This window comes from Staurois parvus, unplaced genomic scaffold, assembly GCF_062004578.1.
Source record: "Staurois parvus isolate SC_StPar_1 unplaced genomic scaffold, SC_StPar_1.0 ptg001400l, whole genome shotgun sequence".
NCBI classification, from domain to species: Eukaryota; Metazoa; Chordata; class Amphibia; order Anura; family Ranidae; genus Staurois; species Staurois parvus.
The window spans coordinates 802,542-820,883 of record NW_028319196.1 but is presented as its reverse complement, the minus strand read 5'-3'; the positions used below and the strand labels follow the sequence as shown (position 1 = coordinate 820,883).

The following is an 18,342-nucleotide window of genomic DNA, read 5'->3' as shown; positions in this document are numbered from 1 at the left end:
AGATATATAAAGAAAAAAAAAAAGAAAAAAAAGACATTGTCCTGATCAACGTAAACAGAAAACTCTTACCCAAGCTCAACTGCTACGTATTAGTACACATGCTAAAACCGTTGCGGAGGCTGGGACGTCCAGTCCCACACATAGTATATCCAAGTTGAAAAGAAAGCCGCCCCCCCCAGTAAGCTTCTCTCGATATTCTTCATTGGCTACATAACAAATACAGTATACAGAAAGCTATTGCATTTCAGCTGTCACAACCTCCCTCAATGTTATGAGGAACACATTTGATTTCTATATACTGCCATGTAATCAAGTGAAGCTTACCGCGTGTCCGGCTTTCTTTTTGATTTGGATTGTCCTGATCAAGGTGAAACAGAGACCACTTTGGGAAGGATAACAATGTGTGGTTCTCAAAACCAGCTTGTCTGTATACAGGACCAAGTGAGGTTCCTTGCAGGATAAAGCGGTCAGTTAAGACACTCCTTTAGCTGTGGTAAAAACAAGGGAAACTACCCAGTGAGTCAAAGCAAAGAAAGGAATATCTGATAGGTTCGAAAAAGGGCTTCTGAAGCACCAAAAGGACCAAATTCAAATCCAATGGCAGTAGAGGAAATTTGAGCAGAATTATACGGTTTTAATCACAGAACAGGTCTTGAATAGAGACATTTCTGCAGTGAAAGTCCTAAAGTCACACCAAGCAAAGAACGCCTTCCAAATACAATAATAGACCTTGCAAGAAGTAGACTTCCTAGCCTTGAGCAACACAGTAATGCCCGTCCTTCAGAACCTAGGCTTCAAACAGCCAAGTCGATAAAGGCGGCAACTGAGAAGCAGGGTGGTTAACTGGCCCATGGGGTACAAACCAGTCCAGTTTTTTTACTGAACCTGAAGGCTAGGAGGTCCACATCCAATATCCCCACCATGACACTTCTCGGTGCAGACACCATTCTCCTGGTTCCAGATGCTGCCAGCTGAGAAAACCCTGCCTGCCAATTATCAATTATCCAAAGCTGAAAAATGTCCACCCAACGAGTACAGGATGCACTCTATCTCCTTTGGTCTAGCGATGCATTTTGTTCCTCCCTGATGGTTGATGTACAGTGAGGAACAGAAATATTTGAACACCCTGCAATTTTGCAAGTTCTCCCACTTAGAAATCATGGAGGGGTCTGAAATTCACATTGTAGGTGAATTCCCACTCTGGGAGACAGAATAAAAAAAAAATTCGGGAAATCACATTGTATGATTTTTAAAGAATTTATTTGTCTTGCACTGCTGAACAGAAGTATTTGAACACATAAGAAACAGCAAGAATTCTGGCTCTCAAAGACCTGTTACTGTGCCTTTAAAAAGTCCACCTCTACGCCACTCATTAATCTAACTTAGTAGCACCTGTCTGAGCTCTTTAAAGACACCTGTCCACCCCACAGTCAGTCAGACACCAACTACTACCATGGGCAAGACCAAAGAGCTGTCAAAAGACACCAGAGACAAAAAAACAGAATTCTTGCCCTTTCTTAGGTGTTCAAATACTTATGTTCAGCAGTGAAAGACAAATAAATTCTTTAAAAATCATACAATGTGATTTCCTGAATTTTTTTTTTAAATTCTGTCACTGAGTGGGAATGCACCTACAATGTGGATTTCAGACCCCTCCATGATTTCTAAGTGGGAGAACTTGCAAAATGTCAGGGTGTTCAAATACTTCTGTTCCTCACTGTATATCACCACTATGATGTTGTCTGACTAAATCCAGAACAGATGCCTTGATGCTAGGTCGGTTTAATGCTGGAGAGACAGATGAGAAAAGATTCCACCCACTACCAAGTCCCCTGCACTAAGAGAGTGTCCAGGACTCACACCCTACCTGACAGGCTGGCATTCATCTCCAAGATCTTCCAAAACACAATAGGGAATGACTTCTCTGACATCAGAGCCAGATTCCAAAGCCACCAGCACAGGGATAGCCTGGTCCTTGGTGAGAGGTGAATAAGTCAATCCAGAGACAGGACCAACTTGTCCCAAGATGACAGAATGTCGCTTTACAGATTTCTTTAATAAATCTGGGTAAATGGAACTGTCTTGAAGAAGGCCATCAATCATAAGAGAGTCAGATGATTTCTGGATTAAAATGCTGAAACCTGAGACTGAAGCCTGGGATGGGTCCAGGATCAGCCCTAAATGTTCCAAATGAATGGTCGAAATCGGTAATGACTTCTAAAGGTTCATGGTCCATCTGAATTTCTGTAACACACAGGCAGTCAGGGACACACTGTCCTCCAGAGCCCTCGCCGTCTATTTCCTCATGAGGAGGTTGCCCAGGTAATGTCGGATTACATCAAAAGTATAAGAGCCAAAACTAGAGACAGCGCTTGGTGAAAACTCAAAGTGTAGAAGACAGGTTGAAAAGGAGGGCCAAGAACTGGTAGTGCAAGAACTCCATCCCAAAGTGCAGAAAGTCCTGATGCACTGGCATCCTTTAGGGTCACTGGGGCCAGAAATTCCACTTGATTCAGAGAGGCAATTATGCATCTTGTTAATTTCATCCTAAAATTTTGGACAAGAATGTAAACATTTAAGACTTCAATATCCAGAATGGATTGGGGAGGGAGAGGTGGTGGTATGCTTTGGAATGGTTGGGGTAAATCCCTTGAAAGCATTCCTCAGCAGGGAATTGGGCAATGACCTCTTTTTCCAGGAGTCTAAAAAGTGCATGATGGAGACAGGACAAGGTGGTGGAGATACTGGAAGATTGAAGGTTAGGAAGCAAGGAAGGCGCAGGGAGCAAAACTCAAGCATATAACTATGGGACACCCCCTTTTATCTCCCCAAGCATCAGAAATACAAGACTTTCAAGCATCCACAAAGGCCAGTAGACATCCCCCTGTGACTACTGTGCACAATAAAGACATGGACGCTGTACGTGACAGCCATCTTGTTAGGCCTCAGCCATTTTGCCTCTCCTCTCCTCCCTCCTCACTCTTGAAATGGAATTTGTAGCTGTAAGTTGAATGGACTTCAAAAGTGCCTATTATCTTAAATAAAACATAGATAGATGAAGATCCAGGGCTGTAAACCGCTAATTAGTCTGGTGCAGGAGGTCTGCTTTAAAAACTACTTTCCTCTGTCCGACCGTAAAACAATAACTGAGTCAGTCATGACCTGTTAGGCCATTAGGGCTAGAGCGTGCCATAAAATGTCCATTCCACATGTAAACATTTCACATACAATTCTTAAAGTTCAGCAGGAACTGGGCACATTAATATTAGGTATATATTTGGATAGATCATTTTAATGTGAGTCAAGCAAGGCCATACATGACTATAATAGTACCTAGGAAAGAGAAGAAGCAGTCTCTTCCCTCCTGGGTGAAAAGGGTGCGCTGTGTTTGGTATCCCTGGGTTTGAAATATAATTCTGAATATTAATCTGCCAGTTGTTAGAATACCACCTGCACATAATGGAAGTTATTAATATTAGCATGAAACTGCAGTTGGCACTTGGTCATACCCTTGGTTACCGCCTAGCACCCATCCCCAAACTGGATGATTGGTCATTTCTTTTTAGGCGACACCCCTTTAACCACATGCCTACTGGGCACTTATATCCCCTTCCTGCTCAGGCCAATTTTCAGCTTTCAGCGCTGTCGCACTTTGAATGGCAATTGCGCAGTCATGCAACACTGTACCCATATGAAATTTTTATAATTTTTTTTGAGACAGATAGAGCTTTCTTTTGGTGGTATTTAATCACCTCTGGGTTTTTTAATTTTTGCTAAACATACCAAAACCTGAAATTTTGAAAAAAAAAGTTTTTTCTTAGTTTTTGTTTTAAAATTTTGTAAATAAGGGATTTTTCTCCTTCACTGATGTGCGCTAATGAGGCTGCAGGGATGGGTACTGATAGGTTGCACTGATGGGCATTGACAGGCATCACTTAAAGGCATTGACAGGCATCACTGAAAGGCAGTACTCATATGGCACTGATAGGCGGCACCGACTGGCACCGTTAGGCGGCACTGATAGGCAGCTCAGATGGGCACTGATGAGCACTGACAGGTGGCACTGCTGGGGCTACACTGATCATCAGGGCACACTGATCAACAGTGCCCTGATGATCAGTGTACATGTCCCCTCTGAGGAATGCCGATTACCAGCTCTCCTCTCCTCTGTCAGCACGTGAGGAGAGAAATGCAGATAACCGGCATTTCCCTATTTACATGCGATCAGCTGTGATTGGACACAGCTGATCACATGACCGAGCCAACATCTTTGGCTCTTTCCGTTGATCGGTGATCCGCTGTGTCCGGGGGACACAGTGCACCACCGATCGCTGCGCGCTCTCGGATCCTCGCACGCTCGGTTAGAGTGGGAAGATGTCATAGGACGTCCTCCCAGAACGAGAACCGCCTTGCGCCCGTCATTTCCTTATATGGTGGGCGGGAGTCACTTCATATCATAGAAAAAGACTGACAGGCCTGGAGAAGAGAGCTCTCGTTTAACATCAATCAGGAAACATCCAACGGACTTGAGAGCAAACGCAATCTCTTTTTGTTCGGACAGTTGGACTCTGCTTAAACCGAGGACATTGCAAGTATTCTGCCTTTTTACTTCCTTTCTTGTATTTCTGTTGCTTTATTGTTCTTTATATCTTTGTAACATCTTTTTCTGTAAATATTTGAATTGTACCATTTTGACCTTTTTAGTAATAAACCCCATTTTGAAAAGTGTTGAAACTGTCTCTAAAGCTTTTAATGCAAACTAAAGAATCCCTGTCTCTTGAAAAGTGCTACTGTATGTAATAATCCTCTGAATATCCCTGTCTGTGGTGACAGTGTGTTACAGACACTTATGCTAATATCATAGTGTTACTGCAAAGATTTGTGAGTTTCCTCCTTCTCTGTAAAAAGGTGGTGGTGGCAGTGTAAAGGGTTAATTGCGTAATTAACCTGACCCAGTAACAGTCGCTCTCAGGCTGCTGACAAATAGATTGTAGTCCCGCGAGCTGGATGCAGCTGAGAGTGGTATTGTTACGCAAGTGACAGCGCGGTGCGAGATCGGTTGGTCCTTCGGTCACAATTTGGTGAGAAGGGCTGGGGTCAGGCGCCACGTTCTGTCACACCCCCAGCCCTGGAAAGTTGGAGCATATCCTTATGCCGGGGAGGGCTTGTCAGTGGATTTGGCAGATTTGGAAAGCCAGATCTTGCTGGTAGAAGAAAAGCCACGCTTGGGGGTCTTGATGTGGAGATGAAAGGCATAATGAAGCAAAAAGAGTATTACTGAGAAGTGGTAGAGGATTTACGAGGCTGTCCCATAGGATTCTTCCTTTGGAAAACGTAGGTAGCCCACAGCACCATCCTTGATGGTTCAACACAGACCCAAGGAGACATTGTCCTGAAAACAATGAGACACATTAAGCAGAAGGCTTTCAACTGGTCATCACAGTTATAGTTCCGCGTAGCAGGGACCAGTGACAGACTAAAAGTATAAACAGAGGACACATATGTCGGGTATCTAAAAAGAAAACAAAGATCTCCTGCAGCTGCATGGAGGTAAATCTTCTTGGAAGAGAAACATTTTTTGCTAGAAAAAAGTAAAATTAAATTAAGTAAACAAGTTCATCAGGTGATGCTGAATGAGAGATGTCCATACTCCTAGGTCACTGGAAAAAACTGAAGCAAGCTGTTAGTAGGAAGGATTATCTTAGGGCTGGCCTACAGTTTATATGTTCTTCAGTGTCCAAACCTTCTGTAGGCGACAGAATAACCTGAAGGTTTAAGACTTCCTGCACCTTTCAATAGATGAAAAACGAAAGTAGCATTTTCAAATCACAAATCAGAAATGGCAGCCTCCATATTTCTCCCAGTAGAAGTTTCGTTTGAATAGAAACTGTAATGGTTTGGGTCACGTCTGGGTTTATTTTCAGGCTCTCGGTCTCTTCGATTGGCACGCCATGCAACCCTGTCTGCAGAGATCAGCTAGGGAGAAGGAGGAATCACTCAACAGACCCATTAAGCTGTGTGTATATTTTGAGTTTGATCCATTACTTTACCTGGCATACCTATAAATTATTAATCTGACCATTCCTTTTTATGGTCAGATGTTTTGTTCAGATGTTTCTTCATCTCACTTATTATTCCGACTCTTGCAAGAATACATATTTCGATTTGTGATCTTTCATTTACGCGTAGCCTACTTGATGTGGACGTTAGAGAGCCTTGCTGGTCTGTGCTGTATGGGAGAGATCCGCAGTGAGCGTTAACTGTATCTCAACCCTTTTTTGCGATTGAAGCTGGTGTCTGTTGGACACCTTGTTTGTGAGTTTCCTTATACCTTTTTTATTATAGAGATAAATGAAAAAAACGTATTGCACCATTATGTTCTCTTTTTTGCCCCTGAGTGTACTGTATGCTCTCATGGAGGTATGAGAAAGAGTGGAGAAGTTCATCATAAGAGCTTGGGCTGCAAAGTTGTTTGGCTGTGATTATTATTATCTGGAAGTGTCTGAAACATCACCATATCTATTTGGACGTCGGGTTCATTGCTCCCAGAGCACAAGCGCTGTTGCTGGTTTATAATCTGACCAGCCATTAGCTCTGGTGAGTTCATTTAATCTCCTTTGGTGGTGGATTCTCACAATTGGTTCAAGTCACTGAAGATATATATATTTTTTTGGACACTAATTTATGTTTGGACACTATAATTTATTTAAAACACTAATGTTTTTTGGATGATGATATACACTTTTGTATAAGTTTGTTATTAGCGCATACCTTTTAATTTGGATTATTGTTGCCAAAATTTATTTTGGGTGGGATATGCTGCTGACACTTTGGTGTTTTTTGTAAGTAGCGCTTTTTTCTTTTTTAATTTGGTATTGCCTTCCTCTAATTTGGATGTACATACCCTCATATTAAACCTGAGAGTGTGCACTTTCAGCCCATATCTATTATATAACTATAGCTTGAATATGTTTTGGTAAATAACTGAAAAAAACTAAAATTGTGCCCGTGTCCAAATATATATGGACCTAACTGTATAAATATGTGGAGGGTTTGCATAGGAGATAAATTTAGTGATGGGCACCTGACATCCCAAAGCAGTCACTCCTGTTCAGTCCTCATACAGACGGGTAGTAAGCCGACCAGAAGGGAGCCATTTATTTTTACAGTGCATGTATCGTATTCTTTATTTGTCTGTATGTTTAATTAACCTGTCATGAAAGTCTTTAGCGCATCCAAGATAGTACACAGTGGCTCTTAGTAAATTTCTGAACTGCCAAAGTGCACTACTGCAAGTGAACAAAACAAATATAAAGGAAAAAAAAAGCTATTTTAAAAAAAAATATATAAAATATGTATAATATGTAACATGTAGAAAATGTAAGAGCACACATGAATTGCACAGATGAGTAAGGGAATGGTTCTGAATTGTTTTTTTTAACTAAAAAACCGCTTCCACAGTAACCAAGAAAACTTCCAATATTACAATTATTTTATTATAAAAAAAAAATAGTGCATACACACCGGCAAAGTCAATTATATACAGCAAAACAGAGAACGTGCCACATGGCGTGACTGCGAAGCCACAATCCTTCCCATGGCAGCAGTACAGACTAACTGGTAGTGAAACTATACAACAGCAGGACAGACAAGCAGGAGCCTATGTATTAAGCAATGTAGTGACTAGTACACAGCCGAAGTACACTTGGTGTGCGGACAAAAGCAGGCCTAATCACCAGCTTGCTAAGTACCGGAAACCGTAACAGCCAATCAGATTTCGCCTTTTCAGGTCACGTTAAATTAATCTGAAATCTGACTGGTTGCCTGAGGTTACTGCACTTGGCGTATTATATTTTTTGCTGCTTTAGCAGATGAGCCTGGAACAACGGAAATATAGGGGGGATATTTACTATAACTGGAGCACACAGAATCTGTGCATAGTAACCAATCAGCTTCCAGGTTTTCATGTCAAAGCTTAAAGCGGAGCTCCACCCAAAAGGGGAAGTTCCGCTCTAAGGACTGCTCCCCATTAAGGACTGGCACCTTTGGGAGGCAGAGTGGGCACCCGAATTTGACAGGTACCCGCTCCCATTTCCGGTCCAATCGCTTAGGCGATCCGACCCAGAAGGTGTCCTCCCTCCCTTTCTGTAGTCTTTTGGGACACATGACAGATCCCAGAAGACTACGGGACCATTCAGGAAGTGCAGCGCTACTCGCGCATGCGCAGTGGGTAGCCGGCTGTGAAGCCGCAAGCTGTCACAGCCGGGTGCCCACACAGAAGATGCCGGCCTCCTGGAATACAGGACGGCCGGTGAAACGGGCTGCGGGGGACACACCACGGGACCGAGGGACAGGTAAATGGCGGTTTTAAAAGTCAGTAGCTACAGTTTTTGTAGCTGCTGACTTTTATTTATTGACATGTAAGTGGAACTCCGCTTTCATTGAACAAGCTGAAGTCAGAAGCTGATTGGTTACTATGCACAGCTGCACTGCATTTTGAGTGCTCTAGTTTCAGTAAATCCCCCCGTAGTGTTTTTACCCCCCAGTAACTAATCAGATGCTTGCTTTCCAAAGCTGCCCATACATTTTACAAGACTGTACAATCTCCTTTAGATCCACAAGCAACTATATAGTGCAAAAGTGTATCTGGATAAAGACTGATTGGAATTTTTTTTAAGTAGACCCTCACATTTTGGTAAATCCAAAGAAGATTGCATGAAGACCATACAATCGAACTGAAACCTGCGAGGACAGCTTCAGACTACTGGCACATGGGTTGTTGGAGACCATCCATCCATCTGCCCTGACTGTGAGCCGAACAGCCAAAATGGGAGCTAGAGAAGCTTGCCTGCCGATCATCTGGGTTACTGAACCCTACAGACAATGCTTCCAAGCTGCACACAGAACTGAGCGTGTTGCAGTGGAAACATCTGAAAAGTACTTTACCACTGAGCTCAGCAAGCACATGTACATCGAAGGAAAGCCGCCTTTGGGGTTTAGTTGGCCCTAAAAGCAGCTGATTGACGGTCACTCTGGCTTCCGATTGGTTTTCCATGAATGCAGCCAATGGTAGTGAATGGGGTTTGGTGCGCTCCAACAGCCCTACCCTACAGGACAAGGAAGACTCAATGAATGCTACAACATCGCATCAAAGGTGCTCATAACATAAGCCCTACCGAACAACATGGATCCGGGATAACGGGCCCAGTGTAGTCGAGTTTTAGTTCACCTTTTCAGAAAAAATTAAAAAGGTGAACACACGCTGTACACCCTTTTCAACCCCCACGGTCCCCGCTGCACTTACCTCTGTAGGTGATGAGCTGTCAGTGCCCACTCAGCCAGGGATATGAAATCCCCACTCTTCTCCCTCTTTTTTCTTTAGCACTTCCAGGATGGATCAGAGTGATTCTGATTGGTCAACGCCAGCACAGAGCATCATTCTGCTCCGTCCTGGAAACGCTGCACAACAAAAGAGGGAGAAGAGAGGGGATTTCAGAACATTCAACCGCTACACGGGCTGCATGGATAATGACAGCTTGGCAGCCATGGAGGTACGTACAGCGGGAACTGGGGAGGGTGTATGGTAGTAGTTCACCTTTTCAGAAAAAATTAAAAAAGGTGAACACACACTGTACACCCTATTCACCCCCGACGGTCCCCGCTGCATTTACCTCTGTAGGTGATGAGCTGTCAGTGCCCATTCAGCCGGTCTAGGGATTTGTAAATCCCCACTCTTCTCCCTCTTTTTTCTTTAGCACTTCCAGGATGGATCAGAGTGATTCTGATTGGTCAACGCCAGCAAAGAGCATCATTCTGCTCCGTCCTGGAAACGCTGCACAACAAAAGAGGGAGAAGAGGGGGGATTTCAGATCCTTCAACCGCTACACAGGCTGCATGGATAGTAACAGCTTGGCAGCCACGGAGGTAAGTACAGCGGGGACTGGGGAGGGTGTATGGTATTAGTTCACCTTTTCCTGAAAATGTAATATATTGCAGCTTGCCAATCATACAATGTGGTGGCTGCATTACTTTTCTTTTTAAAGTAGAACTATAGGCAAAGCCTTTTTTTCATTTAGGATAGAGTAAGAGAGGGTTAGAACGTCTTTCAGATATTTATCACCCTCTGTGTCACACCGTAGAGATTTCATTTCCCTTCCTGTCCCATAGCCAAACAGGAAGTGAGAGGAAATCTCTGCAAATTAAGAGAATTCCATGGGGGCCCCCAGGTCACTAGTGTCCTCATTGGAAAATTTCCCTTCTATTACTTTTCTGGGGAAAACCCCAAATTTGGGATTTTTAATGATAATGGTAAACAGGACAAACAGAGAGGGAAAATCTCCTTAATGGGGACACAGACAGCAATATAAACTGACAAGTGTTCTAATAATGCCTCTCCATTCTATCCAAAAAAAAAAAAAAAATATGGCCTATAATTATACTTTTTTTTTTTCCCTCTTCTGTTTTCACCTGGTGATCTGGCCAGTACCAGACTTCCTGTATTAGAGTCCTCCACTCTGGAAGAATAAGCACAGGAGGCACAGCAAACAGGACAGCAGCACTGTTGGTCTGGGGGGGAGGCGAGTGTTAAATGTACTACCATATTTAACTATATTAACAAACTGAAGCCAAACACCAGCCGATACTTTATAAGCAGTTACAGCACCCTTGTCAGTGATAAATGGTTTGTCTCATCCCTTTAAACTGATACATCTGGAAGAGAGCTTGTTTTCTTGAAAAGCCGCTGACTTACTGGCCAGATCAACAGATGAAAATAGAAGAAAGCAAGCATAAAAGAAAAAAAAACTAATGCAGCCATCAGATTCGAACCATCCTGCTGGGATCATCGGCATGCAACCTATAGGGGGTGACACCGGACCCGCTCCACGAAAAGGTAAGTTGTAAAGAAAGCCAATGATCCCCGCAGAATGGATCGGATCTGCGGATTGGGGAGTTTACTGGATCGGAGTCCGATCCATTATGCTCACTCCGCAGATCCGATCCATTCTGCAGGGATCATCGGAGGGGGTGTCACCAAGTGTTATCGCATCGGGTGACACCAACTCTAGGGACGCCCCAGAAGAACATGCATCAGAAATGGTGAAACACAGACACATGTACTGTACTGCTGTCAGTGTCCCCACTGGGGCAACACACACTCACTTCCTGTCCTGGTAAATAAATGTCCCAAATTATAGACTCTCTCTCTCTGATAGGGATAGAGGCAGCAACAAAAGCATGTTTATATATAGTCGGGTGTGGAGAGATCAGATTTTTTTCAGTGTCTTCTTGTGCCAGTGATAACCACCACCCTCTCATATTATGTCTTGATGTCACTGGGACAGGAAGTGAGGACAAAAGCTCCACCGGGGACACAGAGAACAAGAACGTCTCGACAAACCTGAAAAAGTTTATGATGTGGTTGGGCTTTCTAATATTTTCACGTAGTCGGCATTTAAATATTTTTTGGTTCTGCTCAGTGCATTCAATGTTCTATATAAAATACAATCATGTCATAGTTCAGCTACACAGACTTGTAAAAGGCAGGGAGAGAAGAGACTTCAAAATGCCCATAAATAAATGTACAGCATTGCGGAACGGGGCCTTGCCATTATCAGCGCCTTTCCATAGTCCGCCAGCATTTCCCTGAGACGTATTAAGGCCATAATAGAATTACCAACTCAATTCAGAGCTTTTTTTTCTGTGAACATTTCAGCTTATTCAACATATCCAGCCCTTGTCACCCAAAAAATGAAGGCAAGCAAACCAGGCCACTTGTTTTGGAAAAAAATGGCCAATCAACTTTCCAGAAACAGAAGAGCACAGGTCCCAGTAATGTTACTAGAAGCTGGGGAGGTCTTGAATTCAGTACTGGCTGAACCCGCAGAATGGTGTCATCTACTGTATATGGATGATGTGACACCCTAATGTCTCCTACCCACAAAGTAAATAGACAGGCCACATCCTTCAACAAAACTGGTGAACTATGGCTGCCTCTAGTGTATGCAGCTGATCTCTCACTGTAAATTTGGCATCGCGGAATGTGAAGTCACATGCATCAGATGGCCAGCTCCCAACAAGGGCTTCCTCCGTGCGCTGCCAGTCCCTGCTCAGTGTCCCTGTCCGTGCCGAGGTGCACAAGACACTGAGCTTCCTAATGCAGCTAAACTGAATCTGTGAGCCTTTGCTGACTTAAAGGTGCATGTTCTAGGACCGTTTCCTCATTCTTCATTGCCTGTCTGGTGAGTGTTCTGGAAAATAGTATGGAACCAGGGAAGTTCCTCCAAACTGCATATTTCTAGGGCTGTGATTCATGCAGTGAGGCATAAATGAGGAATGTAGCCTTGGAACTTGCACCTAAAAACCAATTAGATCAGCAGTGTCCTCACTGACAGGTTCCCTTTATAAAAAAAAGGGAAAAAAAAAAAGTTTGGTGCAGGGGAGCGCCTTACCTGACTGGTCATTTTTTTTTTTTTTTGGGACATCATTTCTACAAAGAAAGAACAGTTCTTGTTGCGTCCAATCACAAACTCCCATTTAAAGTGGATGTAAACCTCTGACATTATAAATGAACAATGCATATCATTCTATGGTGTTTACTTCTGCCTCCTGTCCCATTCCTCTGACAGTTTATGCCAACACTAGGCAATCATGGGAGATGTCCCCCCCCCCCCCAGTACACAACAAATAAATAACAGCCTTAGCTGTGCATGTTTCCCTAGGACAGGGGTGGGCAAACTGCGGCTCTCCAGCTGTTGCAGGGCTACAAGTTCCATCATACCTCTGCAAGTCATAGCTGTAACTGTTAGTTTTGTAATCTTTGCAATGCCTCATGGGAAATGTAGTTCCACAACAGCTGGAGAGCCGCAGTTTGCCCACCCCTGCCCTAGGAGATTGTGTAGAGGGGTGTGTGTGTGTCCATTACCTCCACTCAGGTCTCAGATTACACTCAGCTCTCTGTTGTACAGTGTGTGACATCATATGCCCACTACCTGCCTTCTGACAAATAGAAATGCTGTGTAAATTCTTGACTTAGAACAGATGTAGTGGAGAGATGGCTACAGATAAAAAGGTACAACTTATGTAGGAGGATTTGCTTCATCTGTTTGTATCACTAGCAGAGGCCAGTCACTTCAACGGGTATATGTAAGGGTTTACAACCACTTTGAGCTTCCAGTACATTACAGGAGTAATCGCATGGGCTTGTGATGGGCAACTGTATCTTTTCTATGGACTGTACATCAAACCTCCCTATGAGCTCAACTCATTACCTTTCAGGATGTGTCCTCTTCCATCTGTCCCTTCTTTATCGACCAAATCATATTAAAAAAAAACACAACAAAAAAACTCAAAATACAGTTTTTGGAATGACAATCTACCAACTGTGCACTCAGCACAGGAGGAGACATTCTGGAGAACGGGTAGAGACCCTTCTTCCTAAACAGATCCTAGTCCTAGTGTGGTCCACATATACCATCCCATGTCCAGTTTTTCCCTTTTCTGATTCCTGGCCCTTTCCTTCATAAGTCATCTCTAGGTCCTGGCTCCACAGAAATATGTATAGGTGACAGCAGAAATAGACATTTCAAATGTACAGAACTGTGGCCTGCAATCAATGGAACGCTGAGCTGTACAGGCAGTGACAATGCTGGCGCCCCCTAATGGCATGTCTGTAAAGTGGAGGATTAATGACATCTCGAGGTTCTCAAGCTTCAACTCTCCGTAGGCTTGTGCGGGTCAGGGAGTCCCTGAAATAAGAGATGAACATAAATGATTTCATACCAGACAGGATTTGTGTATGTATATGTGCTTGATGTTTGTGAATGTAGATGGGTGTCCTGTATTTCATTCTGTTGGTGTAAAGGACATTGAGCACACAAACTTGTGTATACCTTGCACTGGTGTGCGGGAGCAGATCTGTGTACAGCTGTGGGATCCGACGAGATGTTAAAGGGCTGAGAGCTTCTTTGAGGCGATGGTAATTTCTCTCCAGCTCGCGGTGATACTCCCTCTGGTCTGGGCCAATCAGAGTTTTGTTTTTCCTCAAAGCATCTTCGCACCTAAATAAAAGAATGGGAGACTTATTACAAGTTTTTTATTCTGGCTCCATTCACCTCGTTCTACTCTGTTTTAACTTTCTCCTGCTTGTGCGCCCTTCTGCTCGCCATCTCCTGCTTGCACGCCCCTCTGCTCGCCATCTCCTGCTTGTGCGCACATCTGCTTGCCATCTCTTGCTTGCACGCCCCTCTGCTCGCCATCTTCTGCTTGTGCGCCCCTCTGCTCGCCATCTCCTGCTTGCGCGCCCCTCTGCTCACCATCTGTGACGGACGCGAGATCGCTGCCACCAATATGTGACGATCCCACGATCGCTGTCACCAATATGTGACGGATGCGGCGTTAGACCCCTGACCTTCTCACCAAACACGTGACCGAAGGACAGGCCAATCTGAAGCCACGATGTCACGTGAGTAACAATGCCACACCCAGCCGCAACCTGCACAACGATTTTCCTGCTAATGGACCACAATCGATGTACTGGCAGCCTGAGCGATTGTTACTGGGTCAGGTTAACTATGCAATTAACCCTTCACACTGCCACCACCTCCTCGCCATCTCCTGCTTGTGCGCCCCTCTGCTCGCCATCCCCTGCTTGCGCGACCCTCTGCTCACCATCTCTTGCTTGCGTGCTCCTCTGCTAGCCATCTCCTGCTTGCGCTTCTCTGCTCACTATCTCCTGCTTGCGCGCCCCTCTGCTCGTCACCTCCTGCTCGCGCACCCCTCTGCTCACCATCTCCTGCTCGTGCGCCCCTCTGTTGAACATCTGATGCTTGCGTGTCCCTCTGCTCGCCACCTCCCGCTTGCCATCTCCTGCTTGCGCGCCCCCGTTTGCCATCTCCTGCTTGCGCACCCCTCTGTTCACCATCTCCTGCTTGCGCACCCCTCTGTTCGCCATCTCCTGCTTGCGCAGCCCTCTGTTCACCATCTCCTGCCTGCGGGCCCCTCTCCTCGCCATCTCCTGCTTGTGTGCTCCTCTGTTCACTATATTGCCCTATTCTCCTCTCACTGTTACCTCCATGTCACCTGTTTATCATTTTCTGCTTGCACTCCCTTTAATATCGCCTCCTTGTATTATTTTCCTGTATTCCTTTCAACGGAAACTACTGGGATAGGGGCAGGATAATGTGAAGAGCACAGACCACAGTGAAAAAGAAGGGAATAGAGAGAGGGGAACAATACATGGAGAGGACATTGTGAAGTAAGGAGCTCATAAGGAAAACAGAATACTAACACTAGAGGGGATCAAACAGAATCCGGACTGGGCACTAGTTCTACTGAGAGGGCTCTCCCCCGGCCCACTGATACTCCCCTTCCCAGTGCTACCCCGCCATTTCAGCCACATTTTAGTGGGTATGACTAAGACCCTTTCAGGTTGAAACGGAAAAGTCATGCCTGGTTTATGGGTGACTTGACTCTTCAAATAGCTTTACTTTAGAATATATCTCAAGTGACAATTTGGTTTGGATCCAGTCTGGAGAGAGGACCTTTGCAGTGAGTGGACCGTGACTTGAATATGAGCTTGGAGCAACTGTTTTCCTGGAATAAACTCCATGTTGGTCTTGTTTTACACAGGGTTAAGTCCTCGTCCCTCTCCCATACTCCAGTGTTCAGGCCTGGAATTGACTGCATCCTGGCAGGAAAGGAAGACGGTCACATGATCCCACATACTTGGAGGTATGGGGTAAATCTCCGACAGATGAATGGAGCAGTGGCACCACACAAAGAAAGTGAGCATAAGTGGGTGGGGTGGTGCCTATCAAGAGACTATTTGCCCATTTAAGTTTCTCTTTGCTCCTTACTTCAGACTCTCCTCTCTCTCTATCCCCAACCTGTCCTAATTCTGCTCTCCTCTCTCTCACAATTCTCTCCCTGTCTATGGTCTGTGCTCTCCTCTTCATACGATTCTGTCCCTGCACTTCTGTCTTCCCACCATATTCTCCTCGTGTCCCTTTCATCTAAATACCTTTGAGCTTTTCCCCCCTACAAACTCTGTGCCCAAGTTGTACCCACCTCTTGGTGAAGTCTCTGAAGCAGAGTCTCAATTTGTTATGTAGTCTGTACAGACGGGGGTCTTCAGGAATCTCCGACAGAAACACTTGAGCCACCTCCAAAGGGCCCTAACATAAAACACATGTTATTCCCAAAATCCTCAGACCAATTAACCTACCAGCATATCTTTGGAGTGTCTCAGTCAATGTCAGGCTCTTTAAATACACCACTGTCTGTAACCTTCCACTCTACTTACCTGGTTAACTGTTGTCCCCACACAACCCTGGAGCACCATCTGCAGCATCTTGGCATCCGCTGGGTCCTGATGGGTAGCAAATGCCAGCTCCTGTGTTTTCTTCTGCATGTCTTCAATGGCAACCTCAACTGGTATTAATACCACCTGGCAGAGACAAAGACCATACAAAGTCCAGCATTTTCAAAGGTATCTACAAAAATGTGGCATTAAAATCTGTACAGAGATGCATAGTCATTTCTAGCTGGTTGCAGGATCTTCTTTTCTCTGCCCAGATGTGTCCCGCTACCATACTCACCTCATCTCGATGTACCACATTCACCCGGGTCTTGATGTATGGAAAAGCATGTGATGTAGTGAGAACAGTCTTGCGCTTGTACTGTTCATGGAGATCACCGTGAGCCCGGCCATCCAAGGTGAACGGAGTACAGAACAGGAACGTCCGTAGGTTGTAGTTTTTATCAAAGTAGGTGACGCGATCCTTCAGCTCATAAGTGTCGAAATATGGCTCCACATAGGTGATCTGGATGTAGGCCTAGGAGAAATGAAAGGGGAAGTAAGTAACCAGTGAAAAGACTGGAGGGTGGTTTATTAAAATGTGAAATTGTTGAAAAGATCTTTGCTGACTGTACCTGTTAGCACCTACATATCAGAAAGAATGGCTTTGATCTGTCTTAGCTGAGCCTCCCAGCCAGCACTGGAGACACTCGCTGCACAATATGTTCCCTCAGTGCTTGTTCCAGGGTGGTGGGAACCTCTGCTGTAAGATGCACTGTAATGTGTCTCCTCTGGAACTAGCCGTGTTCTAGGAAGCCAGGCAATGGTAGCCTGCAGCTCCTTGCTAGTAGTCCATATACAGTTGCAAGAAAAAGTATGTGAACCCCTTGGGATTACGTGGGGTTTTGCATTAATGGGGCAGAAAATGTGCTGTGAACGTCATCTAAGTCACAACAATAGAAGAACACAGTCTGCTGAACATAATACTACACAAACATTAGATGTTGCCATGGTTTAATTCAGTGGTTCTTAACCTTTTTGGAGGTACTGAACCCCACCAGTTTCATATGCGCATTCACCGAACCCTTCTTAATTGGAAAAATAAAATATGATTTTTAAAATTCAAAACATAGGTATATATTTATACATAGGTGCACAAAATGAACAAAACCATTAAGAACAAAGAACAAAACCATTAAAACATGATTTTCACACAAAAACAAAATAATGAATATTTACCGCAAATCAGTGTGACTTCTGCTGTTGTCTTTCAGAGGCCAGTTCAGAAATGCGCGGCATTACCTTGGCAAGTGCCACTCTCATGTCATTTTCGCAACAAAGTCTGTTCCTTTTCTTCGTCTTTATGTCCAGCATCCTCGAAAAGGATTGCTCGCAAAGATATGTTGTAACAAACGGTATGAAAATTCATCCCCCATAGTAATTCATCCCCCATATAGTAATTCATCCCCCATATAGTAATTCATCCCCCATAGTAATTCATCCCCCATATAGTAATTCATCCCCCCTATAGTAATTCATCCCCCATATAGTAATTCATCCCCCATATAGTAATTCATCCCCCCTATAGTAATTCATCCCCCATATAGTAATTCATCCCCCCTATAGTAATTCATCCCCCCTATAGTAATTCATCCCCCCTATAGTAATTCATCCCCCATAGTAATTCATCCCCCATATAGTAATTCATCCCCCATAGTAATTCATCCCCCATATAGTAATTCATCCCCCATAGTAATACATCCCCCATATAGTAATTCATCCCCCATATAGTAATTCATCCCCCATATAGTAATACATCCCCCATATAGTAATACATCCCCCATATAGTAATACATCCCCCATATAGTAATACATCCCCCATATAGTAATTCATCCCCCATATAATAATTCATCCCCCATATAATAATTCATCCCCCATATAGTAATTCATCCCCCATAGTAATACATCCCTCATATAGTAATTCATTCCCCATATTAATTCATCCTCCATATTAAGTCCCCAAGTCCCCCCTGTGTCAATTCACTTA

At 44.2% G+C, this 18,342-nt stretch overlaps 1 protein-coding gene across 4 annotated transcripts in view; it reads right to left on the bottom strand.

Annotated features, from left to right (window-relative positions):
• Positions 1-7,474: 7,474 nt before the first annotated feature.
• The window catches only part of LOC149436208 (dedicator of cytokinesis protein 7-like), a 251,727-nt gene continuing 240,859 nt past the window's right edge, over positions 7,475-18,342 (bottom strand). For all 4 annotated transcript variants that reach the window (XM_089661880.1, XM_089661883.1, XM_089661882.1 and 1 more), the window contains 5 exons: positions 16,596-16,832; positions 16,301-16,444; positions 16,066-16,172; positions 13,890-14,057; positions 7,475-13,745 (listed from right to left, as the gene is read on the bottom strand). In XM_089661880.1, the coding sequence (XP_089518006.1) occupies positions 13,703-13,745; positions 13,890-14,057; positions 16,066-16,172; positions 16,301-16,444; positions 16,596-16,832 (699 nt within the window). In that variant the 3' untranslated portion in view covers positions 7,475-13,702. The remainder of the gene's footprint in view (positions 13,746-13,889; positions 14,058-16,065; positions 16,173-16,300; positions 16,445-16,595; positions 16,833-18,342) is intronic.